Consider the following 18,448-nt stretch of genomic DNA (forward strand, 5'->3'; position numbering starts at 1 on the left):
TTTCCCCTGAAAAAATCATCCCCATCCTCGGGTGTTCCGACACCAACACCTCACGTCAGGCCCTTAACTAAACAAAAACATCATCCCTTCTTCTCAAATGTCAGCACAGCATCACCACGTGCCTTCCCCAGGCCGATGCACTGTGTGGTGGCGCTGAGGGAGAACGCCATTGTGTCCCCTCAAAATATCAACACAATGTCATGTAGCCTTACTGCACTGATGCACTGTGTCATGGCACTAAGGCAAAACGGGTGGAATCTCGTCCCCTCAAAACAAGGCCTAAGTGGCAAACCTGACAGTCCCAGCACAGAGACCAATGAATGAACTATAGAGAACCATCATAGTCACCAAAAGAGGTGATCACACCAAACTTGTCCTTGAGGCATATTGGCTGAGCTGTTTGGAGAAGCTTGAACCATAGAATATCAGGGTTGGAAGGGACCTCAGGAGGTTATCTAGTCAAACCCCACCCTGCTTAAAGCAGGACCAATCCCCCAATTTTTGCCCCAGATCCCTAAATGGCCCCCTCAAGGATTGAACTGACAACCCTGGATTTAGCAGGCCAATGCTCAAAATACTGAGCTCTCTCTCCCTCGCTGTTGGGCAATACCACAGTTGTTCTATGGATAAACAGAAGCTGTCATGCTATGGACATAAATTGTACTTTAAAATTCACATGTGAAATGGTAATTGACAAGATATGTTTTTCCTTTGCAAAAAACCTTAATTTGCTTATAAAAGTATAGAAGAACTTTGAGGAATACAGAAGAGGATTTTTACCCTCTGCTGTAAAATTTAGGGATTTTCCTGCAAAGGATAAGTTGATTGGTGGATGGGGATTTAAACAGCTTCAGAGTTAATTTTAATTTTAAAATCGATCACTTAAACACATTCAGTAAAACCTTTCCTCCTGAGAGAGAGAGAGGGAGACTGCAAAAGATCCTAAATGAAAGATTCTCCCTCCAAACTGAATGAGGGCAAGTCTGGAATGGGGGCAGGGGAGAGAAATAGATTCAGAGCTGCCACATTGGGACTCTTTGAGTGAGAGAGATTTTAAGATTTGTGCCGAAATTGTAAATATCTCATGGGAATACACACAGCAACATCTTCCATCCCAACAGGGGGAGGCTGTGACACGTGCTCTACAAAGCATCTGCCTTCCAGGAACTGAGAGCTGGAGCAGTAGTTCTAGGAAGCGGTGTCAGTGTGAAAGGCAGGAGAGGAAACAAGTGCAGCCGGAACCTGAGTGTTTGTGGCGTGAGCGGAGCAGGAAGACCAGCACCGTACCGCAGGAGACTAGAGGGCGGATTTCGTTGCTACACACGAAGAGCTGCTGAGCTGGGGCAAGATGCTGCCGTCTTTGCAGGAGTCTGTGGATGGGGACGAGAGGGAGCTGGAGAGCAGCGAGGAAGGGGGCGGCTCGGCAGAGGAGCGGAGGCCGGAGCGGTACAGTAATAGCTACTACTGTCTGTACAGCTACCAGGGCTACAGGTGAGGGGCTGGATGGATTCCTCCTCCCCAACACGCTCCACAGGGCCCAGCCTTCTGCTTCTCTCCCCTTTCCTAGGGAAAAGTCCAAAGTGACCTGCAGGTGCCATCTCCCTCCCCTCACACTGCTTCCTGCTGTCAACAGATGATGCAGCTGGAGGGGGAACGAGAGCAGGAGAGAGCGAGGCCGTTGTTAGCTGCCTTTAATTCCGGGAATGGAGGGAGGAGAAGGGAGGGAAGAGGGTGCAAGAGGATGCAGTGAGGGTGGCTGAGACTCGTAACGGTTTGGAGTGTGGTTTCCAAATAAAGGGGATGTAATCCATCTGGTTAATTACAGCTCATACTCTGGTCTCAGTGGTCTTCATGGCAAAATGGAGGGGGTGAGGGGAGAAAAGCGGTAGATGTGGTATATCTTGACTTCAGTAAAGCTTTTGATATTGTCTTGCATGACCTCATAAACAAACTAGGGAAATACAACCTAGATGGAGCTACTATAAAGTAGGTGCAAAACTGGTTGGAAAACTGTTCCCAGAGAGGGAACAGTATCCCTTTGGGGGTGGGAGGGATAGCTCAGTGGTTTGAGCATTGGCCTGCTAAACCCAGGGTTGTGAGTTCAATCCTTGAGGGGGCCATTTGGGATCTGGGGCAAAAACTGGGGATTGGTCCTGCTTTGAGCAGGGGGTTGGACTAGATGACCTCCTGAGGTCCCTTCCAACCCTGATATTCTGTGATTCTGTGAGAGTAGTTATCGGTGGTTCACAGTCATGCTGGAAGGGCATAACAAATGGGGTCCTGCAGGGATCAGTTCTGTTCAATATCTTCATCAATGATTTAGATAATGGCAAAGAGAGTACACTTATAAAGTTTGCAGACGACATCAAGCTGGAAGGGGTTATAAGTGCTCTGAGGATAGGATTAAAATTCAAAATGATCTGGACAAACTGGAGAAATGGTCTGAAGTAAATAGGATGAAATTCAATAAAGACAAATGCAAAGTACTCCATTGAGGAAGGAACAATAAGTTGCACACCTACAAAATGGGAAATGACTGCCTAGGAAGGAGTACTGCGGAAAGGGATCTGGGGGGGTCATAGTGGATCACAAGCTAAGTATGAGTCAACAGTATAACACTGCTGCAAAAAAAGCAAACATCATTCTGGGATGTATTAGCAGGAGTATTGTAAGCAAGACACGAGAAGTAATTCTCCCGCTCTACTCCACGCTAATTAGGCTTCAACTGGAGTATTGTGTCCGGTTCTGGGTGACATATTTCAGGAAAGATGTGGACAAATTGGGAAAAGTCCAGAAAAGAGCAACAAAAATGATTTAAAAGTCTAGAAAACATGGCCTATGAGGGAAGATTGAAAAAATTGAGTTTGTTTAGTCTGGAAAAGAGAAGACTGAGAAGGGACATGATAACAGCTTCAAGTACATAAAAGGTTGTTACAAGGAGGAGGGAAAAGAATTATTCTCCTTAACCCCTGAGGATAGGACAAGAAGCAAGGGAGGTTGAGGTTGGACATTAGGAAAAACTTCCTGTCAGAGTGGTTAAGCACTGGAATAAATTGCTTAGGGAGGTTGTGGAATCTCCACCACTGGAGATTTTTAAGGGCAGGTTTAGACAAACACCTGTCAGGAATGGTCTAGATAATACTTAGTCCTGTCATGAGTGCAGGGGACTGGACTAGAGGACCTCTCGAGGTCCCTTCCAGTCCTATTATTCTCTGATTTTATGATAGTGTGTGTGTTTCCACTGCTTTACCACTGCCTAGCTGAGTTTGAGCTCTGGTTAAGTAGGGCTTATTTGTGCAGGGTGAGGAGATGAAAAACAGAAAGATGAATGGGACAATACCAGATTTTGGCAAGGAGTGGATTATTCTCACCCTTCCTTTGGCACCAGAACATATTGTGTTTTGGAGGGACAGCTCCAAATGCAGACTACTCATAAAGAGGGCATCTTGATAGGAAACTAAGGGTTTCCAGATAATGTTCTAGAAAGGTACATGATTGACAGCACTGAAGCTGGAGGTTTTCAGAGCACAGGCAACGGCGGTACTAAGCTTTCCTACATTGGCTACCAAAACCTTAGGTCTGAGAAGGAGTTCACTCTCCCTATCTATTCAGTTCTTAGCTGCTCTACTCCATTTTTTATGTCTCCCCTGGAATAGGGAACAAGTAATTTCTTCCCTTCATCATCGCCCCCTTTGTCCTCCACTCCATAGTACTTTCAAAGGCTACTTCCATTCTGCACCATCCCCACAATGCTTCTTTCTCCTCTGCCCTGTTTAGTGGTAATAGACCTGTATACATGTTATGTGTCCATATTTAATGTCAGTCATAAAAATGCCTTGATTTTCAGTTCATCAGAGCAGGCTGTTGACAGTGATGATGGAAGTCCGAGCAGTGCAACACCAGAAACTCCCTCTGCTGAAGACTTTAGGTAAAACAAACACAGCAGAACCATTTAAGCACCCTCATTTCCCATTCAGTTTCTAATTCAGAGCTTTTGACATCTTCATATTTGGGTAGATACAAAAAGGAATACATTCCGCATCAGAAGTACAAATCTCCCTGAAAGCTATATTGAATTCATTCATATATATTGGGCATTTTTTTCTGGTGGTTTTTTTTTTTATTAAGCACCAAGATGATAATGGACATGTACACCAAATGGAATTTCTGAGTTGGGTGAGTGGAGGCTTACAATAATAGACCAATGCAAATTATACTCCTTGGGTTCACACTCATTTCTTTTATACTACTAGTAATTCTTAGCATATCTACATAATTTTAGGTCTTTGAATATAAATAATTAACGAGTCATTGGAGCAGGGGAACGGGAGCCGAGGTCTCCCCTCAGACCCCTACTCTAATGTCTTGCTATTTATTGTATAAAACAGGAGAGATTGAGAGCGCCTCACATCAGAATATCCCATAGCCCAATGTTTAGAGCACTTTCCTGAAAGATTTAGGAGACCCCTCTTCAAATCCTTTCCCCCCCTCCATCAGAGGGGAAATTGAACCTGGGTCTCCCATGTCCCAGGTGAGCACTCAAACCACTGGGATAAAAGTTATCAAGTGGGCACTACAACCATCTCCTCCTCCAGCCATTTTGTGTGGAGTTAGGTACCTACCTATGCCAGTCTCACAAGAAACACCTTAGGTGCCCAAACTAAAGGAGAACGGTTCCCTGGTTATGAGTCACTACAAGAGATAGGTGTTTGTCTCCCTAAGAAGCCTCCCTGCAGCCTGGATTTAAGCACTTCCCTTAGAGGGGCAGAGCTTAGGATACATTCCCTCCTTGGCTTCCTCCAAGGGCTAGCTTAGGTGACTCCTCACCTAGCATGCTCAGTTTTATGAATTACATTCTAAGGTGCCTATCTCTCCCCATTCTTTGATTAGGGAGCCTCAGCTAACTCAGGCTTTTTGAATTGCAGTGTTATTCCTGTGATTTTGTAGGCACCTAAAAGTTAGGCGCCGTGATGCTTGTTGTCACAATGCCCAAGTCCCTTTGTGAATCTGGGCCTAAGCGACCTGCTATTAAGGGAATCTGGGATTCTTTAATTCTAATATCAATTGACATAATCTAGTGAACAAGACACTGAATACATTTCTGACTTGCCTCAGGTCAGATGATGTGTTAGAGGTAGTGCCAGGAACAGATTCCAGGAGTCCTGGCTCAGCCTCTGCTATAACCATAAGGAAGCAAATATACAACCTACAGCTGCAGTCGGGCAGATGCCCAGCTAGAGAATTAAAATAGTTTACTCTTTTTCTCAAAGAATTTTATCTTGTTTTCAAAGCCTGTCCTTGGTGGATACTAACTTACCAGCTGAAGCAGAGACAGAGTTACGCAGTTTTATTGTTAAGCGTCTTATTAAAGGAGCACTTTTTGAGGGGATGGGTAATGTTGCATCTGTGGAGTTGAGGTAAGAGTAAAATGTACTGTTTTTAATTTGTGATAAACATGGGAAATGATAAGAAATGCTGGCAGTCTCACTAAGTTTACTATCTGCTGCTGCATATGAATTTAATCCTGATTGCAGCTAATCAGCCTGTCAAAGCATATGTAAGGCTCCCAGTTTAGTTATGTGCCAGTAGCATTTGCCTTAGATTTCCTTTAGGTGGCAGTGAAAAACTGCAAACATAGTAAATTGGTTTTGATCAGGTTGTTCTGATCACACTGTCTGTGCAGTTAACAAGGAGGAAAAGATCTAGGAAGGTTGTATATGTGCTGCTATGTGCAGGTTGAATTGGTGTTAGCAGGTTTTAAAGTAAATTACACACACATATATATGGGGGGAGAGAGAACATATTGTAGTTGACTCTCACTCCTTTACACATAGCCTTTATTTCTAAAGTCAGTTTATCTTTTGAAGCCTTGTTGGAAAATATGAACAACAATTGTTTTTTTTAAAAAGAGGTTATAAATAGGATAGTTAAAGCTTGCATTTATTTCTGGGATGTACCTCAGTCAAAGGTAATCAGAGTGACATATTACTGTTCTGATCAGGACAGAATTATTTTGATCAAGGTGAAAAACCATAGGGATTCAAAATCCTAATCTTAATCATTATCTGATTATTCACAATTTTATATAAAATGTAGGATAGGAAATCTTGACCCCATTGAAGTCAATGGCAAAATTTCCATTGACTTTAGAAGGGTCAGGATTTCACCTATGGTCAGTGGCTGGTTAATTTCTAATGTGAGACGCAAAATGAAATTCATTTAGAACAATCATTACATTATTTGGCACATCTGCATATGATTAATTCAATTTTTTTTCTGTCTCTAGCATACCAGAATTTCGAGTTGGTTGTTATTACTGTCTTCTTCAACAAGAAAAGCTTCTAGAAACAGCAACAGTGGAAACAAACATCAGCCCTCCAGAGTATGTAACTTGTTTCTTAGGAGGCTCAGAAAAAGGGCTCGAGCTATATCCTTTCCTTAACCTCTCTTTATTTGGGTGTGGGGAAAAGAGCATATGAAAACAACAAGTAGCGTGTTTACCCTGTTAACTTTGAAACCTTTTCCAGCTCTGCTGCCAGTTCCTTGAATTCATTGACTACTAGCCTACTTGTACACATCTTCCAGAGTATAACCAAAAAAGTGATTACCTACTATATACTAAATTGGCAAAGAGCAAGTCTTAATTTATGTATCTTATATCCTTAAGAGGATACTTTCAGACTTGAGTTGGACATATATGTTCAAGGCCTGAAGACTAACCTTGATTCAGAGGTAAGATCTAATTCTATGATTGAATTCTTTTAAATGGTAAAGATGACATTTTATGAATTGCTTACCTGATTTTATAGGGCTGATTTGTTAGAGGCTCGCCAATGATCTGAGCAGAAGATACTTAGGTTCTTGTCAAATCAGGCTACAGAATTAGAGAATGTAGAGAGTTCAATACTTTGTCCGGACTCTCAGGGTGTGCAGCAAGGGCACTCACTGGGGACAGAACCCATGTTCTTGCCGTGTATCTTGTGGTTACTGGTACATCCCAGAATTTTGGTAAAACACATTCAGTTTTCCATTCAGTTCCCCAACATCAAAAGGATAACCAGTAGACCATTTATCTATCCCAAAGGTTATAAACACTTATGCTAACTTGCTCTAGCTAATCATACAGGATACAAGCCTGTAGGTTCTTTGCATTACAACAAGGAATATATAATGAAATAATATCTACTGAAATATAAACCAAAACAATATAAACAATCAAGCTAATAAAGAAAAACAGATTGTATAATATAGCAACCTGGCAGGCTAGCCCCATGGGCTACAGAATAAGAATTGACCACTCTGACAAAAAGTTAGTACATGAAAGACCAACATAAACAGGAGGAAATGAGCAACTATCTATACTGTGAAACAAGTGCGTACACTAAGTGCTGCCCACCATACAAGTTAAACAAATGGAAACATCAGACTTTCTTTCCCAAGCACAGTAATCTTAAGGGTTACTTAGGACACTAATAGGTAAATTCACACAGAAGTGTGAATAAATTGACTAAATTCCTTTAAGAAATTATAGTAGCATATGGAAAGGTTAGCAATGAGCATTCAGTCCCCTAACTTTTCTAAGCAGTGATGATAGGTTGATTTGTTTTTTATGTGAATAAACTTGAAAGAAAGAAAAAGTTCAGGGAATGGAACCCAAGTTCTGACTCCCAGTCCTGTTCCCTATCTACTGGACTACATTACTTGCTGATACATGTGAGAATAGATTACAAATATAACATGTCATCTTCTTGTAGAATATAAAGGCTTTCAGAGCTGGTGTTTCATGTTAGTAAGACTTAAGATACCAAGCTAATGATTTTAGCTGATGGTAGTTCAAAATTAGGAAGGAATTGATATCCAAATTGCATGGTTGGAATGGGTTAGCAATATGCTTATTTTTATACCAGAATCAAAGCTTTAATGTTTCAATTTGCTACAGAAAAGTAACCTGGAGACTTATATTAAACCCTACCTAAGAAGTTGGTTTGAGGACTCTGTATGTCCTATCCAGAGGGTAGTGCAGCTCTTCCAGGAGAAACTCACCTTTTTGTTACATGCTGTAAGTATACATCAAACTAAAACATCTTCTGAACATTTTCTAGTCAACTCAGTGATCCTGTTATATTGTAAATGTAGCTTGCATTTGGCTTTTCCATTCACCCTGAACTGAATGAAGAAAACCTCCCCCTTTAGTCAATACAAAGTGAATTTTCTCAGCTGTATTACTAAGCCACTACGAGCTATTTCATTCACCAGTCAGGAAAACTAACTTTTTAAAATTAATAACTTTATAGCTGACTTATTTTAAAATTGAATGCTTAGTGTTCAATTATAGTTAGAATGAGAGAGGCAATACAAATTCCATTTTGCTCAGACTAGACAAGGACACTAAGTGTCTATGAAATTCATTGTAGAAAGATGCTGAGAACAAAAAAATAAGATGAGTTATATACTGCTAGACAATGAACATGAGAAGGATGTGGGCAGAATGGTTAATAGAAATACAAACATACTTTTCAAAATGTATAAATAGTTGTAATGAATATAGTCTGGAGTACTTATCTAGCATCTGGTACTTACTAGACTATTTGGAAAAGAACTTAACTAGGATCACTTGTTCCTCTTTGCTAGTAATAATAAATAATAATAATAATAATGAATATAGTAACAGAAGTGAAATATATACAGCCAACAGCAAACAAATTGTTTTTTTTTAAAAGGCTTTGAGTTATACTCCTGTTGAAGTTAAAAATTCAGATGAAAGAATAAAGAAAGATATTCACAGGTAAAGAATATTACACCTAAACAGAGACAATATAGCCTATAAATTGCTTGGCTTATTGTATGATCCCTTTCCTGGTTTTGCTGTTTGAGTGTAAACTAGCAGTTCACAATAGTTTTGTATGTCAGGTTTCTGAGTGCTGCCAGTCTCCAAGGTCTCATTCAGGAAGGTACAATGACCTCCTTGTGTATAGCCATGACTGAGGAACATCACAAATCAGTGGTAATAGACTGTAGTGGACCACAGCCTCAGTTCCATAATGCAGGTAAGATCATGGATGGACATGCTTCCATCAACTTATCCAGCTCATCTTTAGAGAAGGCTCAGCATCTTACAGGATCATACCCAGAAAGTTTTGGGACCTGGCTATCTTGAGAACACCTTTCTTCCCATTTGATATCATACCATATATGATCCACACAGGCACTTGATCTCTGGTTTAAAAGTGAGAGGTCCTAGAGTCTGGAATTTGCTCAGCTCTATGATCTACCAAAACTCAGATTAGTTAAGCTTCAGATCAACCTGCAGAGCTCACTTTTTCCATCAGGCTTTTGATGAGTGGTATATAGAGGGATGTAGATGGTTAGATAATTATAGTTATTTTGGGCAATTATTATTCTGTTTTGACAGTTTACTGTAGATTTTAACCTTGTTTGTAGTTTTAAAAGCACCTGGAACTTTGGGAAAGATGTTTCAAAGAAACTGAAAACAAAATCTATTTTCCTGTTATACTAGTTAAAATAGCAAGAAAGGGGGATTAGTTACATTTTCTTTTGTTTTCTCATACACATTCTATCTTTTGAATTTTTATGCTTTTGAATATTTATATCATAGGGCAAACGTTACTGGTGTTAGTTACAATTATTGTGTGAGTGAGATTAAGTACATAATCACATAGATGTGGGTTATGCAGTGCTCTAATGCACGCATGCACACACACACTCACTTTTTCCTTACCTCCTTTTCTTTGTTCCTAAACGTGTGACAGGAAGTAACAAATTTTGTGACGACTGGATGCAGGCTTTTCTAAATGGTGCTGAAGGTAGAAATCCATTTCTCTTCCGGCAAATATTGGAGAACTTTAAATTGAAGGTAACTTTGTATACACATATGCTTGCAGGAGACAGAAGGGTTACTGATTATGCAAATAGTCACTTTTGCATTGATACAGTGATAACTGTGAGAGCTTGCCTCCTTCTTGCTGTACTCAGAGTGGACAAGAACAGAATATCCTCTAAAGGAGACAGACAGATTTAGAAACCAACTTATTTTTTTCTTAAAACAACCTAACTTTAAAATTACAATAGGAACTCCTATCAAGAGTTGTAGCTAACTGATTTGTCTACTAGTGTATGTAATAAAATTCTTACTGCACACTCTTCCACTTCTCCAAGTTTATGTATTGGCATACCTTCCCTACAGATAAAGGAATGAGGAATATTTTCTGTTACTGTGTTTATAGGCCATACAAGACACTAACAACCTGAAGAGGTTTATTCGTCAGGCAGAAATGAACCATTATGCCTTGTTTAAGTGTTTTGTGTTTCTAAAGAACTGTGGCAGTGGAGATGTCCTTCTGAAGATTGTTAAAGTGGAGCAAGCAGAAATGCCAGAAGCCAAAAATGTAATAACTGTCCTTGAGGAATTCATGACAGAAACGGCAGTAGCCTAAAGATCTTAATTTTTGTACTCGCTTTGTGCTATTGTATAAATAATTAATTCCTTCTTTGCAGATCAGAATTCACTATTGCAGAAGCTTAAATTATATTTGAAAGCATTCAGTCATTTCAAACTTATTTCACATCTGGGTCTTTTTAGAAAAAGCAGCATGAGATTTGCTTCAGTTTTTGAATATACTGTATTATACAAATCCAGACATTCTTTTTTCAACACTTATCAGATTCTGCAACTGATCCTCCTTTTTTGGGGACCACACCATTTTGTTTTTTACTATCATGTCATAAGAAAAACTTTCACCCAAATGGTAGTGATAGTTTTAAGCATTTAGAAAATGTTTAACACAGAAGAACTAGTAGAGAGGAGCATGACTAAACATTGAGATCAGATTTATTTAAACAAAAAAGTCATATAAAGAACGACAAACATTTGGATAAATCACATATAGTAAATGAATTAAACATATTCAATTCCGAGAATTTTCTCAGGCAACAAGCCCTATGTTCTTATTTGTTTTCACATCCTTAATTCTAAAATAGAAAATCTGTACTTCTGTGACCAGATTATGTTGTTGATTATGCTTACTGAACTGATTGGTTTTAAACTGAATATAGTCTTTAAAACAAACTTTCCTGACTTGTATGGAAGGTGTGCCTGGGAGTATACACGTCAAACCAGTCAAGTTATCTGTAAATTGATAGGTCTGATACTCCACTGTCTGTAATCACTGATTTTGCACAGGTGTAAGAACGCTATATCAGAATGGTAGTGTTTTACATCCACCTTGCCTAAGTGTAAATGACTATATAAGCTACAAGAGATAATAGGTAATATCTTTTATTGGACCAACTTCTATCCAAGTTGGTCCAATAAAAGATATTACCTCACCCACTTTGTCTCTCTACTATCCTGGGACTGACACGGTTACAGCAACACTGCATATATGTTGCAAAGCAGGGGAGAATCAGGCTAAAATTTTTATAAAGATGAATTTAACTTGGTCTTAAGTCTGTATATATATTTCATTTTGAAAATGCATCATTGTACTCCAGCAATGAACTTTCTCACACATGGGAAATACATTTTCTAAACCATAAGTAATGTAGACAGCAGAATATATTTACCACTTTGGATGCAATAGGAGCCAAAACTAAGGGGACCTTTATCAAGATTATACAGAGGAGGACTGCAGGAATAGTCCTTAGGTAGGCAAAAGTCACACGTTTCAAGTGATTAGCTAGGGAATGTAACCTTTGCACATAGTGTGTTTTATCATAACTTGACACTTAATGAACTATCCTGTTATGAAGAGGTCTCCATCACTAACTATACTTGTAATAACCTTACTGAACCAGTTGTGTGACTGCTGTTTGTTTTGTGAATGCTGTACATCAAAATTAAAAGGTACATGTTTTCTTGTGCTGTAATCATATCTAATAAAATAAATTTAAAACCTTGGTGGTATAGTTTACTTTTTAATTCCAAGAAAGTATTTCCAATGAATGAATACATCTGTTTAGGCTCTATAGCTAATATTATTCTCCTAGCAATCTCTGGAGGAGTTACAAGTATAGCACCATCATATGGATGGGACAAAGGATGTGCATTGGCAGAGAGGAAAATAAAAGTAGCCTAAAAAGAACAACCAGTTACCACATCACATCACAGGCTGCATGCTGGATCACTGAGGAGTAATAACAGTTTCCTTCAGCATGTTTTATTCATCAGTCAGTAAGCCAATACTAGCAGCACTCAATAACCTGTTTTGCTTTCTATGACTTTCATAAATTTTTTACAACTTTGGAAAACCGATCCTTCAGTGTTCTAACTGCTTCGGGTGCAAGGGATCTCTCCATGCTAAGAAATATATGAGCATCATGAAGAATGGGTTGCTGATTAATGTCTTCATATCAAGCATTGCTAAGGATAAGATTTTGTCATGGACGTCACAGATTTTGTGACTTTCAGAGACCTCCGTGACATTTTCTGCTTCAGCTTTAGCCCCGGGGTGGTGGGGCCGGAGTTGTCAACTGGCAGGGGCCCTGGCGCTCCGAGCCACCACAGGTGGGGACACAGGAGCCCCAGAGCTCTAAGCTGCTTGTCCCAGAGCTGTCAGGCTCTGTGGGTGGTGGGGTCCCTGGAGCTCCAAGCCACTGCGGGCAGTGGGGACCCCGCATCTCTCAGCTGCTGCGCATGGTGAGTGCTGGAGAACAAACTCCCCGCCGTGGGCTTCAGTCATCCCCCCTATCAGTCCCCCACACCATTATTTTTAGTAAAAGTCACAGACAGGTCACAGGCGTCCATGAATTTTTATTGCCAGCGACCTGTCTGGTTATTTTTAGTAAAAATAACCATGACAAAATCTCAACCTTAAGCATTACAATCTGCAATGCAAGAATCTCTAGTTGCCAGGGGATGACTGGTGATGTGAGAAATGAGGCTGCTCCTCACCCACTTTGGATGGTGCAGTTGGCTGAAGGCCCTAAGTTGTAATGTCAGGTTTCAGAGTAGCAGCCATGTTAGTCTGTATTCGCAAAAAGAAAAGGAGGACTTGTGGCACCTTAGAGACTAACAAGTTTATTTGAGCATAAGCTTTCATGAGCTACAGCGTGTATTGCTTGCAGTCAAGGCTGGCCTCAAAATACCCAATCTAGTAATGGGCAGGTCATTTTGAAGCTCTATAATACAGGTGTTACTGGATTAGCAGCAGACTACATGTGTTGGGGGTAATATACTTTCTCCTTTGTGATACAAAAACAATCTATATTCTGGCTTCTGAGTTACCTTCAGGACATCTTTAATGGATAGAGTTACCTACATATTTGCTGCCATCCTCATAACTTTATGGCTGGTACAAAGCTATTTAAGACAGTTTTCTAGCTCTAATATCTGAGCCAGGCAGATTTTTCCAGGCCAGTCATTGGGGTGATCACAGTTAAACACTCCTTTACTGGTGAGAATCACCTGGCACATTCTTCTTTTTGGAGAAAAATTATTCACGATGTGGTCCTAGCAAGTTCATACTTACCCATATTTAATATATATAGTACCTGTCACATCCCGTAGTTATAAAGCCCAGCTTTTTTAGCATTTGCTTGTGAGACTTTGATCTCTTCCACTTGCATAGGCCTTTCTTCCCTGAGCAGCTGCTTACCTCAATTGCAGTCCTATTAAGTTTGTGTCCCATCACATGTGGTTGCCTTTGTGCTGGGTTCCAGCCTGGAACTGTCAAACCTTGCATGCCTGGTGGATTTTCTCTTCATTATCTATCTGTTCCTGCTTTGAGCTCCTTCTAGGCTCAATTTTCCCAAGATCTGCACTTTGAAGGAACAAGGTAATAATTGGTATTTAAAAAAAAACCATCCTCCATCTTGCTATATACTTGATACACTTATTTTAGGCCAGTTGCGTTCCTATCAGCTCTGCAGTGACTTACTTATTCAGGTGTATGACTGACAGAAAGAGTTCAAACTTCTTGAAAGTGCCCTTGACAAAACTGGGATTTTGGGAGCCAGAGCATTTTACTTAATTAATTTCTTAGCGATACTTTAACCCAACTATTCTTAACGTCAACCCGCAGGGTTTTTTTTTTTTAAAATTGGGATCGTGTCCCTTCTTACTCCCTTACAATGAATAAAGCAGGCTGATTTTTTTTATTTTGTTTCTGTTTTATATCTAAGCAATTTCAGGAATATCACTTGTGGTCTTTCCTTGTTTTACTGGAGGACCATTAACTCCATTTCTTAATTCAAGCGGGTGTCAAATCTGTAAAAGACATTTTCTCCTAAGTGTTCATTAGACATTGGTGGTAAATATATTTTAACAAAAAAAAAAAAACCAGCAAAATAAAGCCTGGTTAAAACAGACGGGTTAAAAATCCCCTTCTCCACCTTTAGGCTGCTGTCTCTTGTGATGTCATAATTTCACAAGTGTTCCAGTTATCAGGAAGTGGACAAGACATGAATTTTTAAAGTTAAAAAACCAACAAAATCAGATGATACCACTCTCTTCCTACCTTATACAGAGAATAAGAAAGGGGCAGAAACCTAATTTTTTTCCTTTACCACACACTTTCAACAAAACACAAACATAAGTAATTGATCTCCATAGTCAATGATGAAATAGAAAAGTTGAAATCAAATCACTCGTGTCAAAACATTCTTGTTAAGTTTTTAATTGTTGATGTACTTATAAAACACAATCCCTCTTTGCAAGTTGGTGTTTTTTTTGTTTTTGGCATGTTACATTAACAAGCTCACTCTTTATTTAAAAAAAAAAAAAAAAAAAGCCCCCCAAATCTTTAATGGAAGCTGTGCTCAAATAATATTTGTTACAACAAAAATATACAGAATGTACACAATACAAAAATATTTGGAAACATATCACAACGTGTTACCTTGCAAATATTATTTTGTTCTCCTAGCCCTTGATGGTGAAGCATCAATTATTCAGCATTTTTAAGGCAGAATTATATTGTTTGGTGCTCTGTGATTAACACTTGGAGGAGGCATTAGTATTGATGATGAAAGCAAAAGAAAATCAAGCTGCATAAATCTAGCTTTATTTGCAAACTAAACAGACTCTGTGGGGGAGTCAGGATACATTTGGTGACTAATGTGTCTACTAAACTCATTGGAAATTAATGTATTTTTGCTGCATAAATCAGGCCTGTGGAATTTTTCATGTCCCGTGTTGTAAAGTGCTCAGCAATGTCAATTTACTGTACTATGTTCTGGCATTTTAAAGTACCTCATTAGGGAGCTTCTTCCCATTAAAAGCCAAAGATTAATGATGACAATAATACATTTACCTTTAAAACAGTTTGTTTTTGTTTCACACATGATTTATTCTTTTAGTGAACAGCTGAATATATTGCCTTCATCTTCAACCAGTTCTCAGTGTCTGTGCTGTGAAGCGTTGAGCTGTAGGAGTTGTTGAGCAGCAGCACACAGTACCCTAAGGCTGTCACTTTTTAAAAGAAAAAGAATTACAATAATAAGAGAAAGACCAAAACCAGAACCCCAAATCTATTGGCCTTTGGCTTGCTAGATCTGAACATGCCTACGTGGGGTCAGATCTGGTTAAAGTTCAGGTAAAACCAAACAGTGGGATATTCAAAAACTCTTAAGTACGTTAGGAGCTCAAGTCCCATGAAAATCAATAAGATTTGTGCTCCTAACTTATTTACCGTATACACTCATTCATAAGCCGAATTTTTTTTTAGTAAAAAAGGGAAGCATCAGAGAAGGGGGTGGGCTTATGAACAGGTATAGAGGGGGAGAGGTGGGACACAGCCCCTCCCCCAACAGAGGGGGCAAGGAGAGGCAGCAAAGCCAGAAGGGAAGAGATGGGGCCAGAGTCTCTCCGCTTCTGGCCACGCTGCTCTCCCCCCAACCTCTGAAGCAGCTGTAGCTCTGGGGCTGGCAGGTTGCAGCCGCGCCTGCCAGAGCAGCTCCAGCCAGGCCAGAGACATCCTCCCCTGGTCCGCCCCAGCTAAGGTGGGAAGGGATGGGATGGGGAGAGTGTGGGGGTCCCGGGGTAGGGTCATGTGGGGGGTGGTCATAGGGGTTACTCCCCTGACCGCCAGCTTCTCCCTCGCCCAAAATTTTCCCACTAGTTGCTGTCCCGACCCATCAGGGTAAGCCGCTGGCAGGCTGGGACAGTTTGTTTACTCAGGTTTACCTCCATGCCTGCAGACGTTCAAGGTAAACAAATCACCAGTGGCTTATCCTGATGGCCCGGGAGCCAAAGTTTGCCAACCCCTGAATTATAGGGTCGGCTTATGAATGGGTCATAAAAATTTTCCATTTTTACTTATCCATCTGGGGAGGGGAGGTTGGCTTATAAACCAGTGGCTCTCAAACTTTTTTTTACTGGTGAACCCTTTCATATAGTAAGCCTCTGAGTGCGACCCCCCCCCCTTATAAATTAAGAACACTTTTTTATATATTTAACACCATTATAAATGCTGGATGCAAAGCAGAGTTTGGGATGGAGATTGACAGCTCACGACCCGCCCTGTAATAACCTTGTGACCCCCTGAGGGGTCCCAACCCCCAGTTTGAGAACCCATTATAAACGAACCGGCTTATGATTGAGTATATACGGTAAGTGCTTTTGAAAATCCAGCCCAAAATCTTGCAAGAATATAATGTTGGCACAAAATCTGGGACATCTTAGGAGGTCTACTGACTTTGTGAGATGGCCACACTATTTTGGGACCAAGCATAGGATTCCATCTGTTGTATACAAATTAAAACCCAAATTCTCCAATCTGAAAACCAGAGGCAGTATGGTCCATTGGACAGAGCATGGTCCGGGAGACAGGATCCCTGAGTTCTTGTCCCAGTTCTGACAAAAGCTCACTTTGTCACCTTGTACAAGTTGTAACTCCCCTAGCCTCAGTTTCCTCATTTATAAAATACTTACTTATTTCTACCTAAGCAAGTAGTGAAGATTCATAAATATTTGTGATATGCTATGTAAGCGCGAAGTATTACTGGCTGACTGGAAAAAGGACATGAAATGCTTAGTTAAAGATTTAGCAAAAGTTAAAAGTTTTTCTTCCTTAACCCACATGTAGAGGTTATTTCTCGTGAGCTCATATCCCATCCCTCCTTATCTGGCTTTTTCCTTTATTTAATATTAGTGATGTGTGCAAAATACTGTTTCTAGATCCAAGGATCTAAGAATAAGAGGTGCAACTTGCAACTCCCACTGACTGTGCACTCATCTTTTCATTCTGGATGGTGCTTTTTTTTGGCCCCTATTAATTTCTTTCTTTTTGGCTCCCATGAGAAGGAGCCATCAACATGGAGTTCTAAGTGAAAGCAGCCGCCAGTGTCAACCTCTGAATTGACCAGCAGGTGTCTCTCTAGGAGTTGTATTACCCGTGTCCCCAGATTCTGAGTCAGTCTTCATTACCCCTCCCGTCTGGTTGCTCCCTAAAGCCCAATACTGGATAATCCTATACAGTAGCTGTGCTGCAATTCAACATCGACTATGGGAATAGCTCTTACAGCTTCACCACATCTCTTCTTTTCACCATGAAATACTTGTCCAAGGACATTAGCATAAGAAAAAATTTGTTATAAAATATACACCACTCACTAGTGTCTTCATGTTGATCATAACAATTCCACACTCTCTCTCTGACATTAAGTATCTGTAAGGTCCAATACATTCACATTTTGTTGAACTACATAATGTGAAATTCTGGTAGCTGCTGAATTAAAAAAAAAAATCAATTCACGATGTAAATTGCTCCTTCGTGACCAGATGAGAAGAGCCACTGTAAGTCCCAATTCATCCACAAATGACTGGAGACGAGTAATGTTAAGGCTCTGACACAAACCGGCAACAGCAAGGACATCTGGAGGTGAAAGAGAAAATCTATCCTCTATTCACTCACTGAATTTAAAAGACAGCATAATTGAGATTGATAGATTTTGACACTATTTTAAAGAGCTTGTGCAGTTTATTTGATATTTTAAAATGGTTAATATCAAACAGTTTTTAAAAGAGGGAGTAAAGATCTCAGCCCAAGTGCCTTGTACTGCCCTTGATCTCTCAGCTGGTGACACTGAGCATAGATTACGTTCATTTCCTTGCCTTTGTGTGAGGTGTGTGGATGAATTCACCCTTAATATATTGAAATATAAAACACTTGATTTATTCATCTGTATGTGTGCATTTAGTGCTGGTTTCAGGTGTCAGCCTAACTGAGAACTGGGATTGGTTGGCAGAGCCCACCCAAGCAATGAAAGGCCTGCTCCTTCAGATGAGGGAGGGAGCAACAGAACAGAAAAATCAACAGATCACTGAGACAACAAAAATGCACAAACAGGGCTAGGGAGGCAGGTCACAGGATTAAAAGGAGGGATGCAAGAAGCTGGCGGAGATCTTCCAAGGAGCCCTGCCTAGATGAATGAATGGATGAGGAACTGGAATACGGTCCCACGGTCAGAGAATCCCCCCCATCCATCTTCA

General features: G+C 40.2%; 1 protein-coding gene across 1 annotated transcript; it reads left to right on the forward strand.

The window, feature by feature from the left end:
• The first annotated feature begins 1,012 nt into the window (after positions 1-1,012).
• C14H17orf75 (chromosome 14 C17orf75 homolog) lies at positions 1,013-11,871 on the forward strand. Its single transcript, XM_074971572.1, has 10 exons — positions 1,013-1,491; positions 3,848-3,928; positions 5,292-5,417; positions 6,287-6,427; positions 6,675-6,732; positions 7,940-8,059; positions 8,721-8,785; positions 8,911-9,047; positions 9,771-9,874; positions 10,245-11,871. The coding sequence occupies exons 1-10, from the start codon at positions 1,349-1,351 to the stop codon at positions 10,452-10,454; spliced, it is 1,185 nt and encodes a 394-aa protein (XP_074827673.1). The 5' UTR covers positions 1,013-1,348; the 3' UTR covers positions 10,455-11,871.
• Positions 11,872-18,448: the final 6,577 nt, after the last annotated feature.

This window comes from Natator depressus, chromosome 14 (genome assembly GCF_965152275.1).
Source record: "Natator depressus isolate rNatDep1 chromosome 14, rNatDep2.hap1, whole genome shotgun sequence".
NCBI lineage: Eukaryota > Metazoa > Chordata > Testudines > Cheloniidae > Natator > Natator depressus.

Coding starts and splice junctions, on each gene's coding strand:
- C14H17orf75 (XM_074971572.1), top strand. CDS start 1,349: ATGCTGCCGTCTTTGCAGGAGTCTGTGGATGGGGACGAGAGGGAGCTG. Junction 8,060..8,720: donor TCACCTTTTTGTTACATGCT/GTAAGTATACAT, acceptor TTTTTTTAAAAG/GCTTTGAGTTATACTCCTGT. Junction 9,875..10,244: donor TGGAGAACTTTAAATTGAAG/GTAACTTTGTAT, acceptor CTGTGTTTATAG/GCCATACAAGACACTAACAA.